At 46.8% G+C, this 23,242-nt stretch overlaps 2 protein-coding genes across 3 annotated transcripts in view; one reads left to right on the plus strand and one right to left on the minus strand.

Annotated features, from left to right (window-relative positions):
• The window catches only part of CARHSP1 (calcium regulated heat stable protein 1), a 23,298-nt gene extending 12,530 nt beyond the window's left edge, over positions 1 to 10,768 (plus strand). For both annotated transcript variants that reach the window (XM_035130960.2, XM_035130961.1), the window contains exons 2-4: positions 207 to 373; positions 6,274 to 6,396; positions 9,087 to 10,768. In XM_035130960.2, the coding sequence (XP_034986851.1) occupies positions 216 to 373; positions 6,274 to 6,396; positions 9,087 to 9,249 (444 nt within the window). In that variant the 5' untranslated portion in view covers positions 207 to 215 and the 3' untranslated portion in view covers positions 9,250 to 10,768. The remainder of the gene's footprint in view (positions 1 to 206; positions 374 to 6,273; positions 6,397 to 9,086) is intronic.
• Positions 10,202 to 23,115, minus strand: PMM2 (phosphomannomutase 2). Its single transcript, XM_035130959.2, has 8 exons — positions 22,956 to 23,115; positions 22,381 to 22,492; positions 20,579 to 20,655; positions 19,622 to 19,713; positions 18,197 to 18,296; positions 16,677 to 16,752; positions 15,518 to 15,633; positions 10,202 to 14,462 (listed from the first exon to the last, which is right to left on the minus strand). The coding sequence occupies exons 1-8, from the start codon at positions 23,025 to 23,027 to the stop codon at positions 14,358 to 14,360; spliced, it is 750 nt and encodes a 249-aa protein (XP_034986850.1). The 5' UTR covers positions 23,028 to 23,115; the 3' UTR covers positions 10,202 to 14,357.
• Between the last annotated feature and the right edge of the window lie 127 nt (positions 23,116 to 23,242).

Here is a 23,242-nt window from a genome sequence, read left to right on the forward strand (position 1 = left end):
AGCCGAAACGTTCGACTTCTGAGACTTCAAAAACCAAGGTACCACTGTATCGTCCAGCCTTAATGGACACCACTTCAGAGCATTGTTGAAATGGATATCTGAGAGAGAGCGGCTGACATTTAGCTTGCATGAGCCAAAACTAAATTAATGGGAAGATTGATCAACTAAACTCCTGCCTCTAAAACAAGACCTCCTCTCCTGTTTAGGTCTCTGAAATGTCTTCAGAATCTGCTTCCGCTCATGAGCAGCCTCCGTCTCCAGGCAGCCTCCGACTCCCAGAAGGGCGGCGGATGAGGGAGCGTTCTCCGTCTCCGATGAGAGGTTACTTCATCCCAAGTCCGCTTCCGACGCGGAGGACGCGCACATTTTCAGCGTGAGTATCAAGGGAAGCAGGTGGGATGGGGTTCGGGGCATAGGATACCCCCTGCCCTCCACTTTTCTCTGCCTCTCAGCATCATCTCTATTTTGAAATGGGCCTAAGGCATCACCATGAAAAAATAATCAGGGTGGGGTGAGAAGGACACATAATTGCATAAAGTTTGCATGCTTGTCTATGTATAAATGCAGGGCTGGATTTACCTTTGATGAGGGCCTAAGCTACTAAAGGTAATGGGGCCCTTTATATGTCCAGCTGTCCTTTGTCAAGAACAAATTGTCGCTGTTTTTTTGTGTTGAATATATGTTATGTGGTAATTTGTGGACCTAATAGGTATCCAAAGCCATTTGCCCATAACAAATAGGAGCCTACACAACACAAAACACTGTTGCTGTATGTAGGTTTTATTTTATTTGTTTTTTATCTTACATTTTGGAAATGTACATCCAGTGTTTTTTTATCCTTTAAATTTTTGGGGGGCCATGAGAGTGGGGCCCTAAGCTATAGCTTCTTCAGCTTATATGTAAATCTGGCACTGTATAAATGCAAATATGGAAATAACAGCTATAATTTAAGTAGAATTGCAATGCAGCAGAATCTTGGTTCTCGAACAGCTTAGCTGACTAAGCGCTGAAAACCCAGAAGTAAGTGCTCTGGTTTTTGAACGTTTTTCAGAAGTCCGACGCAGCTTCCGCTTGAGTGCAGGAAGCTCCTGCAGCCAATCGGAAGCTGCGCCTTGGTTTTCGAACGTTTCGGGAGTCAAACAGACTCCCGGAATGAATTAAGTTTGAGAACCAAGGTTCCACTGTACATCTCACCAGGGCTTTTTTTCCCAGCTGGAACGCTCCCCACACCATGCCTCTGGCTCACGAGAAGACTCCCTGGAGTGCAAAGAGGACATCTTTTATGGGCACTGGAGAGACAGAGGGGCAGTGGAGCTTTAATGAGGCTCTGGGCTAACAGCTGATGATGTGCAGGAAGACGCCTCCCCTGCTTCAGCTCTGCAAGCTCTCTGGCTTACTCAAGCAAGCAGAAGAGACAGGGCAGCTTGCAGAGCTGATGCATAGGGGGTGTTTCTTCCCTGTGCATTAGCTCTGCCCATTCACAGAACAGGCCCCCCCCTTTCCTCTGGCGCAGAAGCAGGAGGGACTGGGCAGCGTTCCTGCAGCTTTCCCCCCTAGAATAAGAGCACTGCATCTCACTGCAGTGGGAATAATGCAATGGCCTCTGTGGCTCAGCCTACCGTGCAATGAGGAGCTAGAACTGCTGATGGGCAACTTCCCATCAAATCCAAAATAAGGACCCAAAAGGAGGCAGATGGACTTCTTCCAATAGAGGGCTGTCCTCTGTAAAGTAGAACACACGGACACCCTAAATGTAGCCCAACGCACATATCCAACAAACTCTGCACTGCACTCTCCCTCTTGCCATAGCAATAATGAAGCACCTTTTTACCAGTTGCGCCGGGTATACAGCAATTCTGACAGTTCCTGCACTGGGAGAACTTGTCCACAGTAGTCCAGGCCTTGTGACTTCAGGACTGGACTAGTGCAATACATTCTGCGTGAGACCTCTGTTGTTCTTGACCCAGAAACTGCAGACGCTGCAGAACAGTTGCTGGCAGCGGGGAGACTGTGTCTGCTCAGAGATCTGCACCCGTGTTATCCTGGCCAAGTTCAAGAAGTCACTGTTGGTATATAAAGCCCTTAACAGCTTGGGGCAGTGAGATCACCTTGTCCCATGTGTGCCCACTCTTCCACGTCCATCTGCAGAACTGGCAGTGTCACATACTGCCCATTCCACAGTGGCAAGGAACCAATCTTTTACTGCAGGACCCCTACACTTTGGAACTCCCTGCCTGTTGACACCAGGCAGCCACCTTCACTGTATTCTTTCGGTGCTCATTTAAAACATTTTTGTTTAGGCAAGCCTAACCAGACATACTGATGTTGCTGTGTTTTAATCTCCTTTACTGTTAATTTCAATCTTCTAAAACAGTTTTTCATTGTTTTCATCTGCTTTTTATTGTTAATTTTAATACTTCTTGTTAAACCCCTTAGAGGTTTTGCTACCATAACATGGTATATAAATTTTGTTAGGTAGATAGATGAAATAATAGTGATAACAACTGTAATCTAGTGTTGGGATCCATTTTACAGCTGCTTTGGGATAATTTGCTTCTTACCTGACTCTGAATTGCTGGTACCACAATGGACATTTTAACCTTTTTTGCTTTTAACTTGTTTTTAACCTTTAATGCTTCTACTATATGGTTTTATGTGTTTATTGCCGTAAATGGCTTTGATATACATTTTTATGATATAGCAGTATACAAATATTTTTTAATTATAAATTAATAACAAACAAAAGGCATTCCTGCATCACTGGTGTTTTCTCTGGTCAAAATGAAACAAAGTAGTACAGTATAAACACCGGCAACTGGGAAACACTGGCCTGCGAGCGCTCCAATTGGAGAACAGCTTTTTCCAAAGGTGTCATGGACTTTGAAGACACCCGAACTCAGGATGAAAGGGAGAAATGTAATAAGAGGAAGGCGTGTTTGGCAAACCCTCACCATGATCAACTCCCACCTGGAAACCTATGTTCCTACTGTGGAAGGACGTGTGGATCCAGAATTGGCCTCTGCAGTCACTGTTGAAACTGTGTTTATGGAGGACAATCTTACTCAGCTACGAGTGATCACCAAAGAAGACGACGACTCTGGTCACTCACCTCTGCAAGCCTCGCCCTGCCTGCTTCCTTCTGTGATCACCTCCATACAGCCCACCCAGGAAGCAATTGCTCTGGCCATAGATGTTTGTGAGGTCACTGTAGATTTCCACCGAGAGTTGGTCTTGCTGAGACAAATCCCTGATATGCAACCCCCTACCCTACCCGCCATCCTTCAAAATACTGACTTGAGCAGCAGAGTGTAATCTCTCAGCCTCTGCAGCTGGAGGGCTTGGTAACTTGGGTGTGTCATTGACCGAATCCCCTGGGGCTCTGAAGGTTTGCTCAGCTTGCAGCTGAATGACATTATGACAAGCGGGGAAGTGCAAATGACTCTGGGATGGCTGGCTATGTCACAATCGCACCCAGGCCAGAAGCTCAGAAGTTTGTGTTGAGAGGAGGGAGGTGGCTGGCGGGCGGGCGGGGAAGCGAGAGGGCATGGGAGCAGAACAGCCTACCATGCTCTGTAGAAAGTTGTGCCCTCTCTCACTCAAGGCAGACGGGCTTCTCCATGGCGGCAGAAGGCCTTAGGTCCAGCTCGTCAAGGTGAGGAAGGAGGCAGGTGGCGGCAGAAGGATATTGCGGATCCTGGGAAAGATTCAGGAAAAAAAAGGAGACCAAATGGGTCCAGGGGATGGAGAGGCGCCCTGGCGAAGAACGGATGCAGAGTTTGGGAATTTTTAGTTTAGGGAAAAGGCGAGTAAGATGCGGCGTGACGGAATATTATAGAATTATGCCTGGTGTGGAGGAAACAGATAGATAGAGAACCCTTTTTCTCTCTCCTACTAGAACCTGAGGGGGGAACATGCAGGGAAGCTGAATGTTGGAAGATTCAGGACAGATAAAACTTCTTCACGCATGACAAACTATGGAACTCGCTGCTGCAGGGAGGCAGTGGTGGCCACCAACTTGGGTGGATTAGGCAAAATCATGGAGGAAGATGAGGCTATCAATGGCTGGTTGCTGTGATGGCTATGTTTATGAAAACCGCAAGTGGGGAGAGTGCTGTTGAACTCTGGTCCTGCTTGTAGGTTTCCCAGAAGAGGCACGTGGTTGGCCACTGTGAGAACAGAAGCTGGACTAGGTGGGCCATTGGCCTGATCCAGGAGGCTCTGATGATGTTCTGATGATCTTAGAAGGGCATGTCTTCAAGGCCAATTGCGAGCTCTGCTTTGCCCTTGGATGATTCTGACACTTATTTCCAGATTCTGATTCCTTCCTACAGATGTAGGAAGCTGCCTTATATTAAATCAGATCATTGGTCCATCTAGCTCAGCATTGTTTACACTGACTGGCAGCAGCTGTTTCAGACAGTTCAGTCCTCAGTGTCTCCAGGTAAGGCTCGGAAGAGCCTCTTGCCTCAATCCCAGGAGAGCTGCTGTCAGTCATTGTTGATGACTGGACGCTAGATTGGCCCTTGGTCTGGCACAGTGTAAAGCAGTTCCCCGTGGGTTGCATTTGCTGCTAATCCAACTCTTGAGTAGACCCTCTTAAATAGATGGGCATGACTAATGAAAGTCCATCAAGTTCAGCAGGTCTGCTCTGAGTATAATGTAGTTGGATGCATCTCTATGGGTGAGATTCACTTAGAAGCCCTGCATGAAGGCATCTGTGCACGGCAGGGCTCCCCACCCACTGGAATTGGCTTGCGGGGGGGATTGGGAGAACCCACAGAACAGCACACAGGAGGGGGGAATCTGGCAAACAGGTGGAATATTTGTAATAGCACGGTGTTGAATTTCACCCTGTTTTCCTAAAAAGAACACTACATTCTACAGCATCGTACCCAGTTCTCTCTTGACAATCTGAATTCTGCTAGCTGCATACATTTGCCTGATTTCTCCTCATTTTGCATGGTTTATTATTATTATTATTATTATTATTATTTATTTATTTATTTATTTATTTATTTATACCCCGCCCATCTGGCTGGGTTTCCCCCGCCACTCTGGGCGGCTTCCAACAAATACCAAAATACATTAAAATATCACAGATTAAAAACTTCCCTAAACAAGGTGTTTTCTAAATGTCAGGTACTTGTTTATCTCCTTGACCTCCGATGGAAGGGCGTTCCACAGGGCGGGTGCCACTACCGAGAAGGCCCTCTGCCTGGTTCCCTGTAGCTTTGCTTCTTGCAGTGAGGGAACCGCCAGAAGGCCCTCGGCGCTGGATTTCAGTGTCCGGGCTGAACAGTGGGGGTAGAGACGCTCCTTCACGTATATAGGACCGAGGCCGTTTAGGGCTTTAAAGGTCAACAGCCACACTTGTGCTCTGAAACATACTGGGAGCCAATGTAGGTCTCTTAGGACCGGTGTTATGTGGTCTCTGCGGCCGCTCCCAGTCACCAGTCTAGCTGCCGTATTCTGGATTAATTGCAGTTTCCAGGTCACCTTCAAAGGTAGCCCCACGTAGAGCGCGTTGCAGTAATCCAAGCGGGAGATAACTAGAGCATGCACCACTCTGGCGTGACAGTCTGCAGGAAGGTAGGGTCTCAGCCTGCGTACCAGATGGAGCTGATAGACAGCTGCCCTGGACACAGAATTGACCTGCGCCTCCATGGACAGCTGTGAGTCCAAAATGACTCCCAGGCTGCGCACCTGGTCCTTCAGGGACACAGTTACCCCATTTAGGACCAGGGAGTCCCCAACACCCGCCCGCCCCCTGTCCCGCCAAAAACAGTACTTCTGTCTTGTCAGGATTCAACCTCAATCTGTTTGAATTGAGGTTTGTTAGGAATGTAGGGATGCAGGGAAGCTGCCCTGTTTGACCATTAGTCCATCCAGCTGAGTATTGCCAGAGGCAATCCGGGGTTTTCGGTAGGTGTCCCTCTGAGCCCTACCTGAAGATGCCGGGATCATCATACCTGTGGCCTTCCACATGTGAACCGTGTGCTCTGCCACAGTTCATTTTTCTTCTGCTAGTTGTAAGTGGGTGGTGAGTAGTTCCATAGGACACTGAAGCACCCTGTGGCATCACTTGAACTCTTATTCAGGCTTCTCCAGGTTTCTCAGTTTTCAGCAGGCATTTTGCCCGTGCGCTTTCCCCCATATGGGCAAGAAACTTGACTTTTAAAAGCAGCCACATTAATTCCCAAGAAGCTGACTTCCGTGCCCTAATGTAAGAAGAGGTGGAGAATGGTTTTCTGAACTTGCTTTCGTTCTTCACAGGACGACAAGAGCCGCTGAAGGGCCTACCTACAAGGGGGTGTGTAAGTGTTTCTGCCGCTCCAAGGGCCATGGCTTCATCACACCTGTCGATGGCAGTCCAGACATCTTTGTGCACATTTCTGAGTAAGTGGGGCGGGGGAATGAACTTGCCCTTCATTTTTTCATCCTGAGGGGGGCTGCATTATTCCCATCAGGGCAACCTTCTGGGGATCACATGCCAACAGTGCTGGGACCAGATTTAGGTTTGACGAGGCCCTAAGCTACTGAAGGTAATGGGGCCCTTTATATGTCCAGCTGTCCTTTATCAACAACAAATTGTCACTGTTTTTTGTGTTGAATATATGCTATATGGTAATTTATGGACCTAATGGGTATCTAAAGCCATTTGCGCATGTTGCCATGCAACCAGTCCATGCAGAATGTAGGCACCCTATATATATAGAAATGAGCAAACCAGTGATATTTTTGGGAGCAGGTGGGGCCCATGACCTAAATCATAAGAGCCTATACAACACAAAACACTATTGCTGTATGTAGATTTTCTTTTATTTGTTTTTTATCTTATATTTTGGAAATGTACGTTCAGGTTTTTTTCCCCTTTAAATTCTTTTGGGGCCCCCAAGAGAGTGGGGCCCTAAGCTATAGCTTGTTTAGCTTATACGTAAATCCAGCACTGAGCAGTGGGCCAGGGCCAGAGGCAAAGCTGGTGGAGCAAGGAATGTAAATTTTACCTTTGCAAAGCCAGTTGTTTTCTGCACGCTCTTACACACCCCACTCCACCCAAGGCAAGCAAAATGCATGATCAGAATTCAAGGATAAGTCCCAGCAGCAAGGCAATAATGCTTGTGGTGCAGAGCAAAGCTGGTGGGGGTGTGTGATGGCATAGCTGCCAAGTACCCCGTTTCCCCCGGGAAACCCCCGTTTTTTCATACCGTTTCTTGGCGGTCCCCCGTTATCTCTTTGTCTCCCGTTATTCTCCCTTATATTCTCCTGCTGGCGGCCATTGCCCCCCCTGATTTGCCCATCTATGGGCACCGAAAATGGCCGGCGCCGGCTTCGAAAGTCGCCTCTACGCATGTCCGGAAGTGCGTAGACGCGACTTCCGGTGTCAGCGGCGGCCATTTTTGGTGCCCATAGATGGGCAGAGCGACACCGAAAGTTGCGTCTATGCAACTTCCGGTGTCACGCGGCTGCCGGTCCCAGATTCTGCAGTCCGGGACTTGGCAGGTATGGGTGATGGCCTGGGGAGGACGAGATGGAAAGAGTCCCCACCTGTGCCCTAGAATGAAGCTGAAGCCATGGTTTGTCACTGGCTTGCCAAGCTTCATTTGTCTCTTACTTACGACTCAGCATTACGTGCATATCTGGCCCCCTTTCTTAACTGTGGTTTGTACAGCCGCCCCAGGCTTGGTAGCTAAGCCACAAAGGCCAGAGGCCAAGAGCAGCTGGAAACCCAAGCAAGCTGTGGAGATGCAAGCCTTGGTCTGCTTGATTGTTGGACAACTCGTGGCTAATCTGTGGTTTGCTGAACACAAAGGATAGGCTTAGCATTGGCTCTCCCAGGCTTCTGAGTTCATTGACCCCCTGGATGAGATATATAACATTGCCATCAACCGCACCACAACTTCTTAGTCATGTAAATGAAGCAAAGTCATGAAATATCAACATTTATGAATCACCAGTCACTGTTGTATTGTGGAGTCATTAGATACATAAGTTCTTCATTGGCAAGAAAGGTGTATTCTGTACATGCCCATGATCTTTATTTCTGAGGCTCAAATTTCCCCGTTGTTGTTGTTGTTGCATTATTATGATTATGATGTACCCACCTTTCACCCTAAGGTCCCAGTGTGGGTTACAACAATTAAAACCCAGTGATAAAACAGTTTTGAACAGGTTACAACCACAGAAATAGGGTGGATCCTAAGAAACACAATTCATACACTTATTTTCCATCCCCAGGGGTGAGTGAGTAAATATCAACCACTTTGGGAATGAATGAATAAAAACATTGTTGTAGGTTCTACATTCCCTTTTTTGAGTTTGTGGCTTTTGGGCTTGACCAAGTTGGGATGACGAAGTCCTGTGATGGGATGAATGGTTCATTTAGCCCAGTGGTGTCCAAACTTTTTGGGGCTACCGCTCCCTTGGTTCCATAAACGCACCCTCAGTGCCCCTTAAGGTAAAGGGACCCCTGACCATTAGGTCTAGTCGTGTCTGACTCTGGGGTTGAGGCGCTCATCTCGCTTTACTTGCCGAAGGAGCCACCGTACAGCTTCCAGGTCATGTGGCCAGCATGACTAAGCCACTTCTGGCGAACCAGAGCAGCACACAGAAACACTGTTTACCTTCCCGCTGTAGCAGTACCTATTTATCTACTTGCACTTTGATGTGCTTTCGAGCTGCTAGGTTGGCAGGAGTTGGGACCGAGCAACGGGAGCTCACCCCGTCACAGGGATTTGAACCGCCGACCTTCTGATCGGCAAGCCCTAGGCTCTGTGGTTTAACCCACAGTGCCACCTGCATCCCTTACCCTACCCTACCCTATAAAGCAAATGGCAGTTTGCATGACCCACTAAGGAAGGTAACAACACAGTAAAATTCGAAACAGTAACGACCGATTTCACATTTATTCAAAATCCAATTGAAACAATTCAGTTGAACAAAGTAAACCAAATGGATGGCCTTGATCCAGTCATAGTCTGGTAGGCATTGACGCCTCCAGAGCCCCCTTGCTGCCCCCTTGCTTCTTAGAGAATCACCATTTGGTTCAATTATTTTGTTTTGTATCTTCTCCCCCTGCCTTCTGAAAGCATTGAAGGAGAATACGTCCCGGTGACCGGGGATGAAGTCACCTACAAGGTGTGCACCATCCCTCCGAAGAACGAGAAGCTCCAGGCCGTGGAGGTCGTCATCACTCACCTTGCTCCGGGCATAAAGCACGAGACATGGTCAGGAAACCTGATCAACTCCTAGGCCGCCCCGACGGAGGAAATGCTGGACTTTGGGTATTGTTCAACAACTGATACTGACTTGAGACTTGACAGACGAGTTTTCTGCGTATTGAGTGAGGTGGAAACACCATTGTAATGGGGGCCCAAAGGTGGCCAGAGTAACGCCCCCGCTTTTATACAAAAAAATTAAAAAAACGCAAACGGCACAACACTTAAGTTGACCAGGAAGACGGGATTTAGTTACGGCTTTGCTTTTTCTTTTTTCTTTTTACCAGCACGTGTAGATACACAAAGGCCTTAGAAATACGTAACCAAAATATAACAAAATGGCGCAGGTGCCATCTCTCCAGGTGAAGGGGAGCATGGCTTGGAGCCTGTAAATTTTCTGTTTTGGTGGGGACTCTGCATGGCAAGGCAAGGGATACCAGCGTTGCCTGGGTAGATCACCCCATGGAGACCTTTTCTGCTTGACACCACAGGGTCTCACCAGTATAATGAGCAACAGCACTGTGAAATTTGCCTGTCATTGTAGAAGTCATTTGCTGGTGGGAGCCACTTTCCTAGAAACATAGGGATTCTCTTGGTGTGCCCTCTGGGTTTCTAGGTCCAAGGAACCTCAATGGAGCACCTGGGCGAAGCCCCAGCAGGAAACACCTTTCCCTTCTTTTGATTTTGTGCTGAGATTTCTACAGAAGCCAATGCCCCGGCCCCTGGCAGAAAAGCACAGCCTGCCTCAACATTTCATACATAAAACATTTGAGATGCGAGAGTAGTGTCTGCTGTGGTTAGCTCGTAATTTGGGTTGATGAGAGCTTTCAGGGTTTTTTCTTTTAAAAAACCAGCTCTTGATTTTTATGTCCTCCTTGGCCCCATTTGCACAACTCACACCAAACCATGGTTTGCTTAACAAACTACAGATTTGTCCCACGGATAGTAAAACAAACCCATTGTTTGTTTCTCTAAAATGTGGTTTGTTTTTCCAGCTGGTCTTTTCTGGTAGCTTGGCAAGTGTTTGTTTGACTAACCAAACCTTGCTTTGGGGACGGTGCTGGCTTTCTTTGTGACACCAAGCCACAGTTAAAACAAACCAAAGGTTGTAAGTCAGTGACAAACCATGGCTTCAGCTTGTGGTTTGTTGGCAGTAAAGAAGCCATAGGTAATCCACTGAACAGGGTCCAGATGATCAGGTAAACAACAGTTTTAGTAAACCATGGCTTAGTATGAGGGAAACAAGCCCCTGTATGTCACGTGAACTGGTTTGAACCCTTCTGGGGCATTTCTTCAGCTGGCAAAGTATATTATTTTTAGTTAGTGATGTGTGTGTGTTTAATGCACAGCTAGCTAATTCCTGCCTCCAACTAGGTTTGTAGCTAAACCATATTTCATTTTTATTTCAATGCCATCTAGTTGGTTTTTTTCCCCTAGTAGAAAATGTTCTGAACAGTACATGTGTGTGTTGTGTTCCCTTCTCAAACTCCCTAACAGCTGGAAATCTTTGGGGAAATAAATAAAAAGCTTGGAGTGAATCTCCTCTTCTGGAATTGTGTGAAAGGCATCTGTAATCATCCGATTCGTTCTGGCCTCTAGTCCAATATTCTAGCCACTACAACACACTGCCTCTAAAGCAGGGACTGTCAAGAGACCAGAATTGCTCAATCTCCTCTTCTTATTATCTGCTAACACCAGAGAGGGACACAAGACTGCCAAGCCAGACAGACATGAAAGAGGAAATTAAATCCTCTTCTCATTCGCTGCAACCCCGGACATTGAGATACCGCAGGAGTTGTTATCGTTGTGACTGTTTTTTGTTTTTCTTGCCATGCTAGATATAGAACTGGCCTCTTATGTTTTCAACGGGATCAGGTAAACAGATCTGCTTGTGACAAGGCCACGCTGCCTGCAACTTTAGCGGTTTCATTAGAACCTCTGTCGCACTGATGTCGACGTCGCCGCTCCTATGAATCATTTACATTGCGTTTTAAATGTCTGGCAAGTTATTTTACATTCATGCGGCCTTGCAAGGGGACTGCAGGTTACTAACATTATGCATTAGTTGAGCGAGTCTGGGCTGAGGAGGAGGAAAAGTGGCTTGGCCCAGACTGAGTTTGTGCAAGATGAAATTTTAATTGCCACTTTCGTAATTTCCACTTCACGGCACCAAAGCTTGCTTCCAAGTAAGGCAGCATCAGCTTCATGGGTAAAGAGCTATAGGATCTGGCTAAAGATGTGCTTAGGATCACAGTACCATCTCAGCTGTAACCTGACTTTATCCTCTTTTACATCAGGGGTTCCCAGATGTTGTCCATGAGCTTCATTTAGGTCAGGCATCCCCAAACTGCGGCCCTCCAGATGTTTTGGCCTACAACTCCCATGATCCCTAGCTAACAGGACCAGTGGTCAGGGATGATGGGAATTGTAGTCCAAAACATCTGGAGGGCCGAAGTTTGGGGGTGCCTGATTTAGGTAGTCTTGTGTGTCTGTAGGCTCATGGTTGAAGAGGGAAGGTTCACTGCGTTAAATAATTCTTATTGATTTTAATTGCTTCCTAGATTGTATTTTATTGTCTTACAGTTTGAATGCCACATCATTCAAACTGTAACACAATAAAATACAATATCTAAGGAATAAAAAAGCAATAAAAATATAATTAAAAATCATACAGCACAAATTGCAACTGCTGCAACAAGCAGAAAATAATTATGTGGTCAACTAAGATCCTAATGTTTAGTCGGAATCTCCTTTCTTGTACAGTAGTTTGAATCCCTACCCTCTGGAGAAAACAAGCTTGTTCCATCTTCCATGTGACAGCCCTTCAGATATTTCAGGATGACTGTCATACCACCTCTCAGTCTTCTTTTCTGGAGGTTAAACACACCCAACTCCCTCAATTGCTTTTATTACCACGTGGTTTCCTGACCCATGAGCACCTCGGTTGCTCTCCTCTGCACACCTTCCAGCTTGTCAATATCCTCCTTAACCTGTGGCACCCAAAACTGGACACGGGACCCCAGGTGGGGTCTGAGCAAGGCAGAATAGAGTGGTACTATTACTTCCCTTGATCTGGACACTATACTTCTGTTGATGCAGCCTAGAATAGCATTAATCTCCCCTTCCCCCTGCTGCATCACACGGCTGGTCTGAAGAAATTGTCCTGGGTGTGAGTAAGCTCATTGATTTGTAACGTCTCCTCTAAGTAGTGTTTAAAAATGGTGGCAAAGATCAGTTTCTGAATGATTTTCCCTTCCGCATTCTATTTTACAACAATATTTCACTCTTGTTCAACTGGATATACATTCCATTGAGTAGCTGGATTTTTTTTTTTTAAGAAACCAGTTGTGAAAGTTCAGTCCCCCTCTCTTCCTTCTGCTCCTGGAATTTCCATAAAAGGGAATTGCAGTGCATTTTTAAACTTTGTTACAGAGACTATGCTGGCTTGAATTTGGACATTTCAGCTACTCATTTCCTGCTCTGGCACTAATATGACTGAATCTGGCCATGGTTTTTGTTTTGTTTTTTGCACTAAACCAGGCAAACTTTGGCCCTCCAGATGTTTTGGACTACAATTCCCATCTTCCCTGACCACTGGTCCTGTTAGCTAGGGATCATGGGAGTTGTAGGCCAAAACATCTGGAGGGCCGCAGTTTGGGGGTGCCTGCACTAAACCTACTGAAATTCTGTGGCCAGGGTGGGGCTGTTTTTTGTTTTTGGAAAAATGAATTCTTTAATTAGGATAAATGATTCAAATACATTTAATTTGCATAATTGCTTGTGGTTTTGAGAAGTCAACGATGCTGACCATACTGAGCTGGATGTAACAATGGCTTTACTCACTATAAAAGACAGTCGTACCTTGGAAGTCGAATGGAATCCATTCCGGAAGTCCATTCGACTTCCAAAACGTTCTGAAACCAAAGCGCAGCTTTTGATTGGCTGCAGGAGCTTCCTGCAGCCAATCGGAAGCCCTGTTGGACATTTGGCTTCCCCAAAAACATCCGAAAACCGGAACACTCACTTCTGGGTTTCAATCGTTCAGGAGCCGAAACGTACAAGTACTAAGGTGTTCGACAACCAAGGTACGACACTACTTCTCAAGAACAGGTTCGAAGCTCCTTAGCCAGGCAAATCCAGTTTGCTGATGACAGAAAGGCAATTGGGCATTATTGGTAAATATGAGAGGGTTTTCTTTCTGGGAGTGAGGGAGATATATGGAGAAACAAAACGTTATTCCCTGTGCATAAGGATTTTAATGTGGCGGTCCAACTTGAAGTATGAGCTTTTAACAGAAATTCCAAGGCAGGCTTAGCAACTGCACCATATTCCAAAAAGCCAGGTGTGAGGTATTAGTGGGAATCTCCCATCCCTTTGCATTCCAGTACATTAAATTCCAAACATACCCTACCGAGGCAACAAATTCTGAAACAAACCAGAGACCCCTGAAACAGCAGAAAACAGTGGTGGAAGAAGGATGGGCTCCTGTGCCAGAATTTTACCTCTACCCTAAAACCACCCTGCAACTGCCTGTCTCAATAAGTCACTGGGACAAGCAAATCCTTTCTGGACGTAGTGATCTACTTGCAAGGCTTCCACCGTGAGGCCTGTTTTTCAGGGCTACTCAGCAACCAGAAAGATGAAAGTGGGGACAGAACAGTGTTGGCAGAAGAAGCCATCCACACATGTTGCTTGGAAGGGATCCCGGTGTGTGTCGAGGAATCTGGTCTGGAAGGCGGGGCGGGAATCGCTTCTGACATTTCTGTTACGGCAGAACTTTTCAATCTCTAGGAAATCAGCCTGAAAGGCAAGCTGTGATCATGCAAAACAGAAACTGGGCACAACATGAAAGGCAAATCATTCATTTAACAGGTCTGACCATTTCCCCTATTTTTAAAATAGCTGTCGTGGAGGGAGGCAGCTAACTTGTATTCGCCTCATAATTGCCGCTTTCCTTTCTGGACAAACGGCCGCTTTGGGGGACGGGGACGGGATGACGACAACAGGAGAGTTAAATCCCCCCCCCAAAAAAAAACTTCCTGCACACCACAGTCCTGATCCTGATCTTCACCCCAAGGCAGTTATTCTACAAATTTTAGTCCTGAAGTTAACCTGCTCCCTTTTCGTACAAAATAAGCGCATCTAGTTGAAGAATAACTCTTCACATATCTGTTTTGTCTGCTCGGGCGACGTGACACTGTGGCCGATGGTTCTGGAGTCTGTGTAAATTTCATAGTCGTTCCCACCCTGCGAATAAGACGCACACACACACACAAATTACACTTTGGAGTTTTCAGTCTCACTCGAGAGCTACCCCACCCCCAGAACTTCATAGGGGTTGCTAAAGCACCTGCTGTGGAGCCTCAGGTGAGTGTAACTGTGGAGCTATAGCAGCTTTCACCAACTACTAGGTGCTCTCCAGATATTTTTGACTGCAACTCCTATCAGTCCCAGCCAACACAGCTGTATTTAATTTCTCCGGGGCTACGAAGGAGAGACTATTTTGGGAAGGAAAAGTGGAGGGTAGGGAAGAAACTTTGCCGTTTCTTGCCTTCTGCATAGTGCAATGGAGATGAGGTCTTCAAAGATGGGAGCTTCAAAGATAGGGAACTATGTGCTGCTCTGTGTACTGCTGGCCGGGGGGGGGGGGGGCAGTTGCCCTGAAAACTGGGTCTAGGTCAAATTGTTAAAAGGGGGTGGGGGAAGAAAATGAGCCATTTTAATAGGTAACTGTCTTGGTGCAATAATGAGTGCAATGTGACTCACTGTGATTTGGTATGTGCTAAATTTGCAAAACAGTCATACCTTGGAAGCCAAATGGAATCCGCTCCGGAAGTCCGTTCGACTTCCAAAACGTTTGATAACCAAGGCACGGCTTCTGATTGGCTGCAGGAGCTTCCTGCATACAATTGGAAGCCGTGGAAGTCCTGTCGGACGTTCGGCTTCCAAAGAACATTTGCAAACCGGAACACTCACCTCTGGGTTTGCGGTGTTCAGAAGCCAAAACGTTCGACTCGCAAGGCGTTCGGCTTGCAAGGTATGACTGTAGTTATCTATCTGGGATGGAGAACCTGTAGCCCTCCAGATTTTTGCTGGACTATGTCTCATCGTCCCTGACCACTGGCCAGGGTGACTGGGACTTAGAGTTCAGCAATGTCTGGAGGGCCATAGACACGCCTCCTTCCTGATCTATATATCAATTTCACGCGGGTAGCAGATGAATTTCTATTTCAATTCCACAAGGAATCCTTATCCCGATAGTGTATTTGAAACTTCTTGGCACGTTCCAGTCTAGCACTTACTGGCATTGTTTTGTCTCCAAAGAAATAAATTGTTTTGAAGCCATCTTGGGAAACAATTCCTAAACAGTATCGCTTATCCCAACCGTCTGGAAACACATCAAAACTTATCTGGCCCCCTGGTTGGAGAGATGTTACAAAAGGTTAGAACAGCAGCAGCACGTTTTGTACAGTGTAAAGAAAAAAATGACCTAGAAGAAGGTTTACTGAGCAGGAAGCACCTTGGAAGATGCTATCTCTATCAGCATAAAGTTACCGTAAATGGATTTATGGTAAAAGGGAGGACAGAAGTTTCATGCTTAAATAGAACAGAAAACACAGGATGTTGGAATATATCAAGACACCTGAAATTAACTCTTGTCCCAGTAAAAGGTAAAGGGACCCCTAATCATTAGGTCCAGTCGCAGACAACTCTGGGGTTGCAGCACTCATCTCGCTTTACTGGCCAAGGGAGCTGGCGTACAGCTTCTGGGTCATGTGGCCAGCATGACTAAGCCGCTTCTGGCAAACCAGAGCAGTGCACGGAAACGCTGCTGGAGCGTTACCTATTTATCTACTTGCATTTTGACGTGCTTTCGAATTGCTAGGTTGGCAGGAGCTGGGACCGAGCAACGGGAGCTCACCCCGTCGCGGGGATTTGAACTGCCGACCTTCTGATCGGCAAGCCCTAGGCTCAGTGGTTTAACCCACAGCGCCACCCGCATCCCTCTTGTCCCAGTAACATGCCGAAAATATATTTTGCCTGTGCTCCTGGATTGAAGTACTACGTCAATAGTAATTCAGGTGTTTCTCTAGGCTTGTTCACACATTACACTGAACACAGGTCTAAGCATTTGTGTGAATGAGTGTACACTTGTTGAGTAGTACAGCTCAACTCTTGCAGGCACACAGCCTGTACCCTTGTTGAACGTTTCATGCAAACAACTGTAGAAGTTTGCAGGTACACAGATTGTGTGCTTGCTGAATGTAAGGTGTGGACACCCTTATCCCAAGCCTATGTTTTCCAGTACCTCTGAAAACCAAGTGGCAAATGTTTCTCCCTTTCCCTTTCCCAGTCGTGTCATAAATCAAGCCGAGGGCAACACCTGAGTGGCCAGACTCATCCTTGTGCTTTGGCACAAACAAAAATGATTTAGGGGAGTGACATTTTATGTTTAAATACCTATAGAGAATGTGAGGCCTTTTCCTGCAAAGTCTCGTCGTAAATCGGCGACAAATTTATCTCTTATATGCTCCCTCTGTTCACAAAAACAAAACGGGAAAGAGCGTTGATGAGAAATAAGGATTCTGCCACACCAATGATTTTCAAAGCTTTCTAGCATTGGGGGGACCTGTTGCATGTCAATGAGTCTGCCACAGAGACCCTGCCAGAAGATTGTACGAATATGAAAAAAGCCCTTGCCCATGGTCAATGGCCCCTCCAGCCCAGCATCCTATCCTCACAGTGGTCAGTCAGGGAAGCCTATGGGAAGCCTGTAAGTAGGACCTGAGTTTAACGGGAGTCTTCTTGTGATTCAGAGCAATTGGTATTTAGAGGCATACAACTTCCGACACCACAGGCAGAACATAGCTGCTGTAGAAAGTGATGGAGTTGTGCAAGATTCTGAGATGCTTTCCAGGGCACACACTCTTCTTCGTGCAGACATGCTGAGACTTGCCATCGCCCTCTGTGCAAACTGAGCATGCACACTAAAACACTCCAGAAGCTTGCTCCTCCGTTGCTGTATGTTTGGGGGATTTTTGTCAGCTCTTTTGGATCTTCTCATCAAGAAGCACCAGTCTCTCTCTCTCTCTCTCTCTCTCTCTCTCTCTCTCTCTCCCCCCCCCCCGTAAACACAAATGGAAAACTACAGTACTGTATCCCACCCAGGAATGATTGCATTAGAAGTCAAGGGCATGGTAAAACCGACTTCATGCATCCACTTGCGCCACAACAGATTTGTTTCATCTTTAAAATGCAACAAGACTCGCTTAGCAAACCCCCGGAAGATAAAAGCTGATTGTCTTTACAGTTGCTCAAGGTTCACAGCTCAGTGACAGGTCACCTGCTTTGCATGCGGAAGGTCCCAGTTTCTCAATCCCCAGCATCTCCAGGCAGGGTTGAGAGACATCTCTACCCAGAGAACCACTGCCGGTCAGTATGGACAATGCTGAGCAGCATGGACCAATGCTCTGACTCAATGTAAGGCAGTTTCCTATGCTCCTATGTCGTGCCATGCATTTATAGTATTAATTCTCAACTACTTCAGAGTCGTAACTGGGCGGTCACAATGTTTTTTCACTTCTGTGCCAGAATCTTAGAGTAGACCTACACTAAGATGATGCCTTCCAGATGTTGCTGGACTACAAATTCCATCATCCCTGACCACGATGGCTTTGATGATGCAGGACCTGGAATCCAACAACATCTGGAGGGTGTCACATTGGCCAACCCTCATTCCTACAGTCTCTACTTGGCGATGCCAGGGATTTAATAAGGGACCATCTGCATGCAGAGCAGATGCTCTCCCCCTGAGCTGCAGCCTTTCCCCATGCAGATGTAAGCCTTGCAGCCACAGAACCAGAGCACACAAAGGGCCTGGCTATGTGCCACTGATGATGGTCGAAGGAGACGTGAAGCTTAGACATAAAGGGGACTTGCTAACAAAATGTTAAGACAGCATGGGGGGAAAGTGCACTTGCCTTATCAAGCTCATAGAATTCAATCCGCTCCTTCTGGCTGCAGTTTCTGCCCACGGGAGAGACGTTCAGCATCCCATTTCGGAATTCAATGAAAGTGCCCCTAAGAAGAGACACAGTGAGATGTTACTGCCTCAGACTTAGGCTAGTAAACAAAGCTCTTTGGACCAGCGTCTAGGAGGGAGATTAGTTATGGGGTAAAGGGAAAGGGACCCCTGACCATTAGGTCCAGTCGTGGATGACTCTGGGGTTGCGGCGCTCATCTCGCTTTATTAGCTGAGGGAGCCGGCGTACAGCTTCCGGGTCATGTGGCCAGCATGACTAAGCTGCTTCTGGCGAACCAGAGCAGCACAGGGAAACGCCGTTTACCTTCCCGCCGGAGCGGTACCTATTTACCTACAGGCACTTTGATGTGCTTTCAAACTGCTAGCTTGGCAGGAGCAGAGACCGAGCAACGGGAGCTCACCCCATCGCGGGGATTTGAACCGCCGACCTTCTGATCGGCAAGCCCTAGGCTCTGTGGTTTAGACCACAGCGCCACCCGCGTTGTGGCTCTTGTGGCTCAAACAAAGCTCTTTGGACCAGCGTCTAGGAGGGAGGTCAATTATGGGGTATCACAGCACTATTTTTTAGGATGCAAGCCCACCCATTGTAGTGAAGGAGGAAGATACATGGGAGAGAAACAGAAAATGCATTTTTCAGAGGTCAATGATATGTGAAAAATGGGGAGAGTACAGTCGTACCTTGGTTTTCAAACAGCTTAGTTCTCAAATGTTTTGGCTCCCGAACACCGCAAACCCGGAAGTGACTGTTCCGGTTTGCAAACTATTTTTGGAAGCCGAATATCTGACGGAGCTTCCGATTGGCTGCAGGAGCTTCCGTTTGACTTCCAAGGTACGGCTGTAGTTCAATATGGCTACTATTTGAAAAACAAAACTTGAAAGTTTATTCAACTGGTTTTGGAGAATTACAAAGTCTTTATCTGTATTACGTTTGCTCAGCAGCTTCTCTGAGTTCAATGGATTTATTTCCCAGGTAAGGGAGGAGTGGATTGTAACCTGAAGCATAAGTCTGATGTGTGACTAAGGCCTGGTAATGCTTCTATGGTGGCTCGAAATTGTCCATATAAAGAGCCTGGCATTTTTTTAATAAGATGATTTCCTTGACACCTTAATGGTTTGGTTGACCACTGATAGTCAATGTTGTTCCTTTAATGAGCTTTTTGTGGTAACCCTCAAAAACTAAAAGGGTTGTAGGCATCTAAATTCTGCTCAGAGTAAGTTAGACATATCAATTACTTTCAATGGGCCTGTAACAAGTATGACTAAGGTTGGATAATAGCCGGCAATTCTGCCACCTCTACTTCGTGGGAGGTGTCTAACGGCCCTCGATCCGACTCAGGCTACAGAAGAAGCTGGAACCACCCACCTCTTCCTCGGCAGTTTAAGTTTCGCAATGTAACTCAGGCAATAGTTGATCAAGTCTTGAAGAAGCTCTTCACCCATTTGGCCTTGAATACTCTACATGGAAAGCAGAACAGGAAGTGATTAGGTAGGTAGACTGGAAAAGGGTTTTCTAAAGGGGAGTTGTCTCCACAAAGAAGTATATAAAAGAATAAGAAGACGGGCTTCAGTTCCACTATTACCCGGAAGGGGGGCGGAGCTCAGTGGCAAAGCATCTGCTTGGCATGCAGAAGGTCCCAGACTCAATCCCTTGGAAGCCTCCAGGCAGGGCTTGGGCTTGGCAAGACTCCTGCCTGAAACTGAAGAGCCCTGCCAGTCAGCATAGACCAGTTTCCCAAACTTGGGTCTCCAGCTGTTGTTGGACTTCAACTCCCATCACCCCTAGCTACCAGGACTATTGGTCAGGGATGATGGGAGTCGTAGTCTCAAGTTTTGGAAACCCTGGCATAGACAATACTGAGCTAGATGGACCAAATCAGTAGAAGGCAGCTTCCTATGTTCCTAAGGGTCTCTTGCAGGCATCTCTGCGTTCGTTCCAGGCCCCCCTCTCGATGGCCCAGACAGCTGGTCCTCAGGGCTGCTTTCTGAAGTGGTAGAATTCCCCCCAAGGTGATCTTAACATACCATTTTCACATGGCAACACTGGATGACATTAAGAGTCAACAAGCCTTGCTCCAATGCAACTCCCCCAGCAATTGGCATTTGGTGTCATAATGTCTCTGAGCATGAGTAAGTAGCTATCAATCCCTCTACTACCAAATTTTGGTGTGTGCCAAAGGATTGTACTCATAACAGGGCCAATGAGAAACAAGACAGTGGTGTTATTTTGCAAGAAGCCGGAGCACCTCCCAGCCCCCATTTTCGAGTGAAGGGAGGGAGGGAATTATCCACCTTCTTAGCTAATCACAAGTCACAAACTCACCTGTTTACTCAAGAGGTTCCCATCTTTGTATGCCACGAGACCGTTTTCCGGGAATACGTAGTCAAATTTTTCAACCACTAAGAAGAACAAATGTTAAAGAACAGAATCATCAGAGAAATTTTAGGCACCTCTTCTAAAAAGATCCCCCCCCCATATTGGGGATAGGTTGGCCTCAATTTAGTCATAATTTTAGCACCTGCACTTTGGAACTCCTTGCTCATTGATGTCAGGCAGATGCCTTTGTTGTATTATTTTTGGTACCTGCTGTATATGAGAGCAAATACTGAACAGTGATTCCAATGTAATGCACAAACATGGGATTGCGTGTAATGTAATTTGGACACAACTATGCAGAGATGGCTTGTGGGGTCTGTCATTCTTGTGTAGTGCAACAAGTCCCAGATTTCTTTCTCACATACCTCCCCCAACCCCCTTGTATCCTGGACACAAGAATGAAAGATTACATCTTATTACCTGCAACATGAATTTAACAGCCCATCTCTGTTGGGTAAGCAACAACCAACTCACAGGTATGGGGAAGGACCATGGGTTAATGAAAGAGCATCTGCTTTGTATGCAGAAGGTCCCGGGTTCAATCCCAAGGCTCTCCAGGGAAGGGGACCCTGCCTGAAACTCTGGAGAGGCACTGCCGCTCAGTGTGGACAATACTGAGCTGGATGGCCTAGTGGTCAGACTTGGAATAAGCCAGCTTCTTATGCTACCAACAATGTTCACGCCATCCAAACATGGAATTGCTATTAAGCTACCAGGCTAGCAACTTGCAGGCAGATCCTATGCTCTAAGATTTTGTCTGAAGCCAAGCTTTCATTCACAAGGATACCCAGCCTGAACCCCTTTCAGCCTAACTAAGAGCAGTTTACACACGGCTGAAAATAGAGAGCATTGCCAGATGGCAAGTCCTTGGCCATGCTTTATGAGCACAAATAATATGTGAGGAAAGTTGCTTCAGAGTAAATTAGTTTGATCAGGCAGGGTGCCAAGTGAAGAGGAAAGCTGCAACGCTTAAAACCACCAGCACTTTCCCGTTCAACCAGGAGTGGGGAACCTCAGACTCAGGGGCTGCATGTGGCCCCCCAGCACTCTCTCGGTCTCTTTCCCCAGTTCAGGTACTTTCGCGTAGCTAGAATGTGTCCTTGAAAACTCTGGTCTCAATTGCCTGGATGAAGAAGGGTGTGTGTCCATGCAGAAATATGAATTGTTGTATGGTTGGACTGCTGGCTACTGTTCAAAGGTCAAAGTCATGTTGTTCCACCCACCTTTTGTCTCTAGCCCTGCCTTCCACTGAAATGTGGCCCCTGGAAAGTTGTCCATGAGGGAATGCGGCACTTAGGCTGATAAAAAGTCCCCTATCCTGTACTCCAGTGTTTCTCAATCTTTTTTGGGCCATAGCACACTTGTTCCGTGAAAAAAATCACGAGGCACACCACCATTAAAAAAGTTAAAAAATTTAACTCTGTGCCGCCCTATATTATAATTATGACTGTAAGAAACACTTGCCAAATATTGCTTTCCGGTGGGTCAGTGTTGTGTATTGGCGGCCGCCAGGCTCGTTTGCACTGAGCTTTGGGAAAGAGGAGGAGAAATATTGCTTTCCGATGGGTCAGTGTTGTTTATTGGTGGCCGCCAGGCATGTGACAATGCAAATCGCCCTTCTCGTCGCCGCACGTCGCGGCACACCAGCCAGCGTCTCGCGGCACACTAGTGTGCCGCGGAACAGTGGTTGAGAAACACTGCTGTACTCAAGCAATTCCTTTCTCAATTTCCTTGTGCTCTATTCATACCATCGTCTCCCAGTTGCTCTTGAATCTTTTCGAAGTCTGAGCCGCCCACAACTCCGACCTTCACCTTCTTCCGCAAGGCCTGCAGAAAATTCGCCATCTCTGGGGTGACTTTCTAGATCCAGAGAGAAGGGACGGATCAACATTTTATTTGTTGTTGAACTTGTTGTGATTCATTATGAATTCATATTAAGCTGCTTAATAAGCTCCCAAATTAACAAGCTGCATTCTGGAAACCAGAAGCAGAATATGTTGAACTTCTAACAAGGAACAGTAGATAATTACAATGAATGAGGCTGCTGCTCCCGCAGCAGCAGAAATTTGCCTTCTAATTTGGATCCTTTTACTACATATTGCATTTTAATATTAATACACCAATGGCGAAATAATAATTTCATAATTTGTAAGAGCAAAGAGCAAGGTTTGCGTTTTCATTTTTCACTGTTACTTATTTTAGCTATGAAAAGCCCCGCACTTCACCTCCCACCTTCCCTCGAGCTGTAGGCTAAACGGAGGGGTTAAAAGCACTCTGCACATGCCCAGAGGCATGTTCAAGAGTGGAGTCGGCAGGCTCCCACCTGGCGAGGCGCGGTCAGGGTGCCGTCCACGTCGAAGAGGCAAAGCGTCCGCCCGCGGCCCACCTCCTCCATGGTCACTCGGGAGTGTCACCCGCCGCCCCTGCCTGCCCTAGCGATGAGGTGGCCGGCTGAGAGGCGCTTCGCTTCCTCCTGGGTTAGAAAGAAGACTACAACTCCCAGCATGCCGCACAGAGGGCGGGTTGACGTATACGCATGCGCTTCCCCGACATGCCCTGCGGAAGACTGAAAAGGGAGCCTAGAGTACATACAGTAGCCAATAAACACTT

This window comes from Zootoca vivipara, chromosome 14 (genome assembly GCF_963506605.1).
Source record: "Zootoca vivipara chromosome 14, rZooViv1.1, whole genome shotgun sequence".
NCBI classification, from domain to species: Eukaryota; Metazoa; Chordata; class Lepidosauria; order Squamata; family Lacertidae; genus Zootoca; species Zootoca vivipara.

What these genes read in the sequence shown, in the direction of transcription:
- PMM2 (XM_035130959.2), bottom strand. Translation starts at nt 23,027, where the DNA reads ATGGAGGAGGTGGGCCGCGGGCGGACGCTTTGCCTCTTCGACGTGGAC. An exon ending in AATTCTATGAGCTTGATAAG is followed by an intron (nt 16,753 to 18,196) that starts GCAAGTGCACTT and finishes TTTTGTGAACAG; the next exon opens with AGGGAGCATATAAGAGATAA. An exon ending in AGGCCTCACATTCTCTATAG is followed by an intron (nt 15,634 to 16,676) that starts GTATTTAAACAT and finishes CTCTCCAACCAG; the next exon opens with GGGGCCAGATAAGTTTTGAT.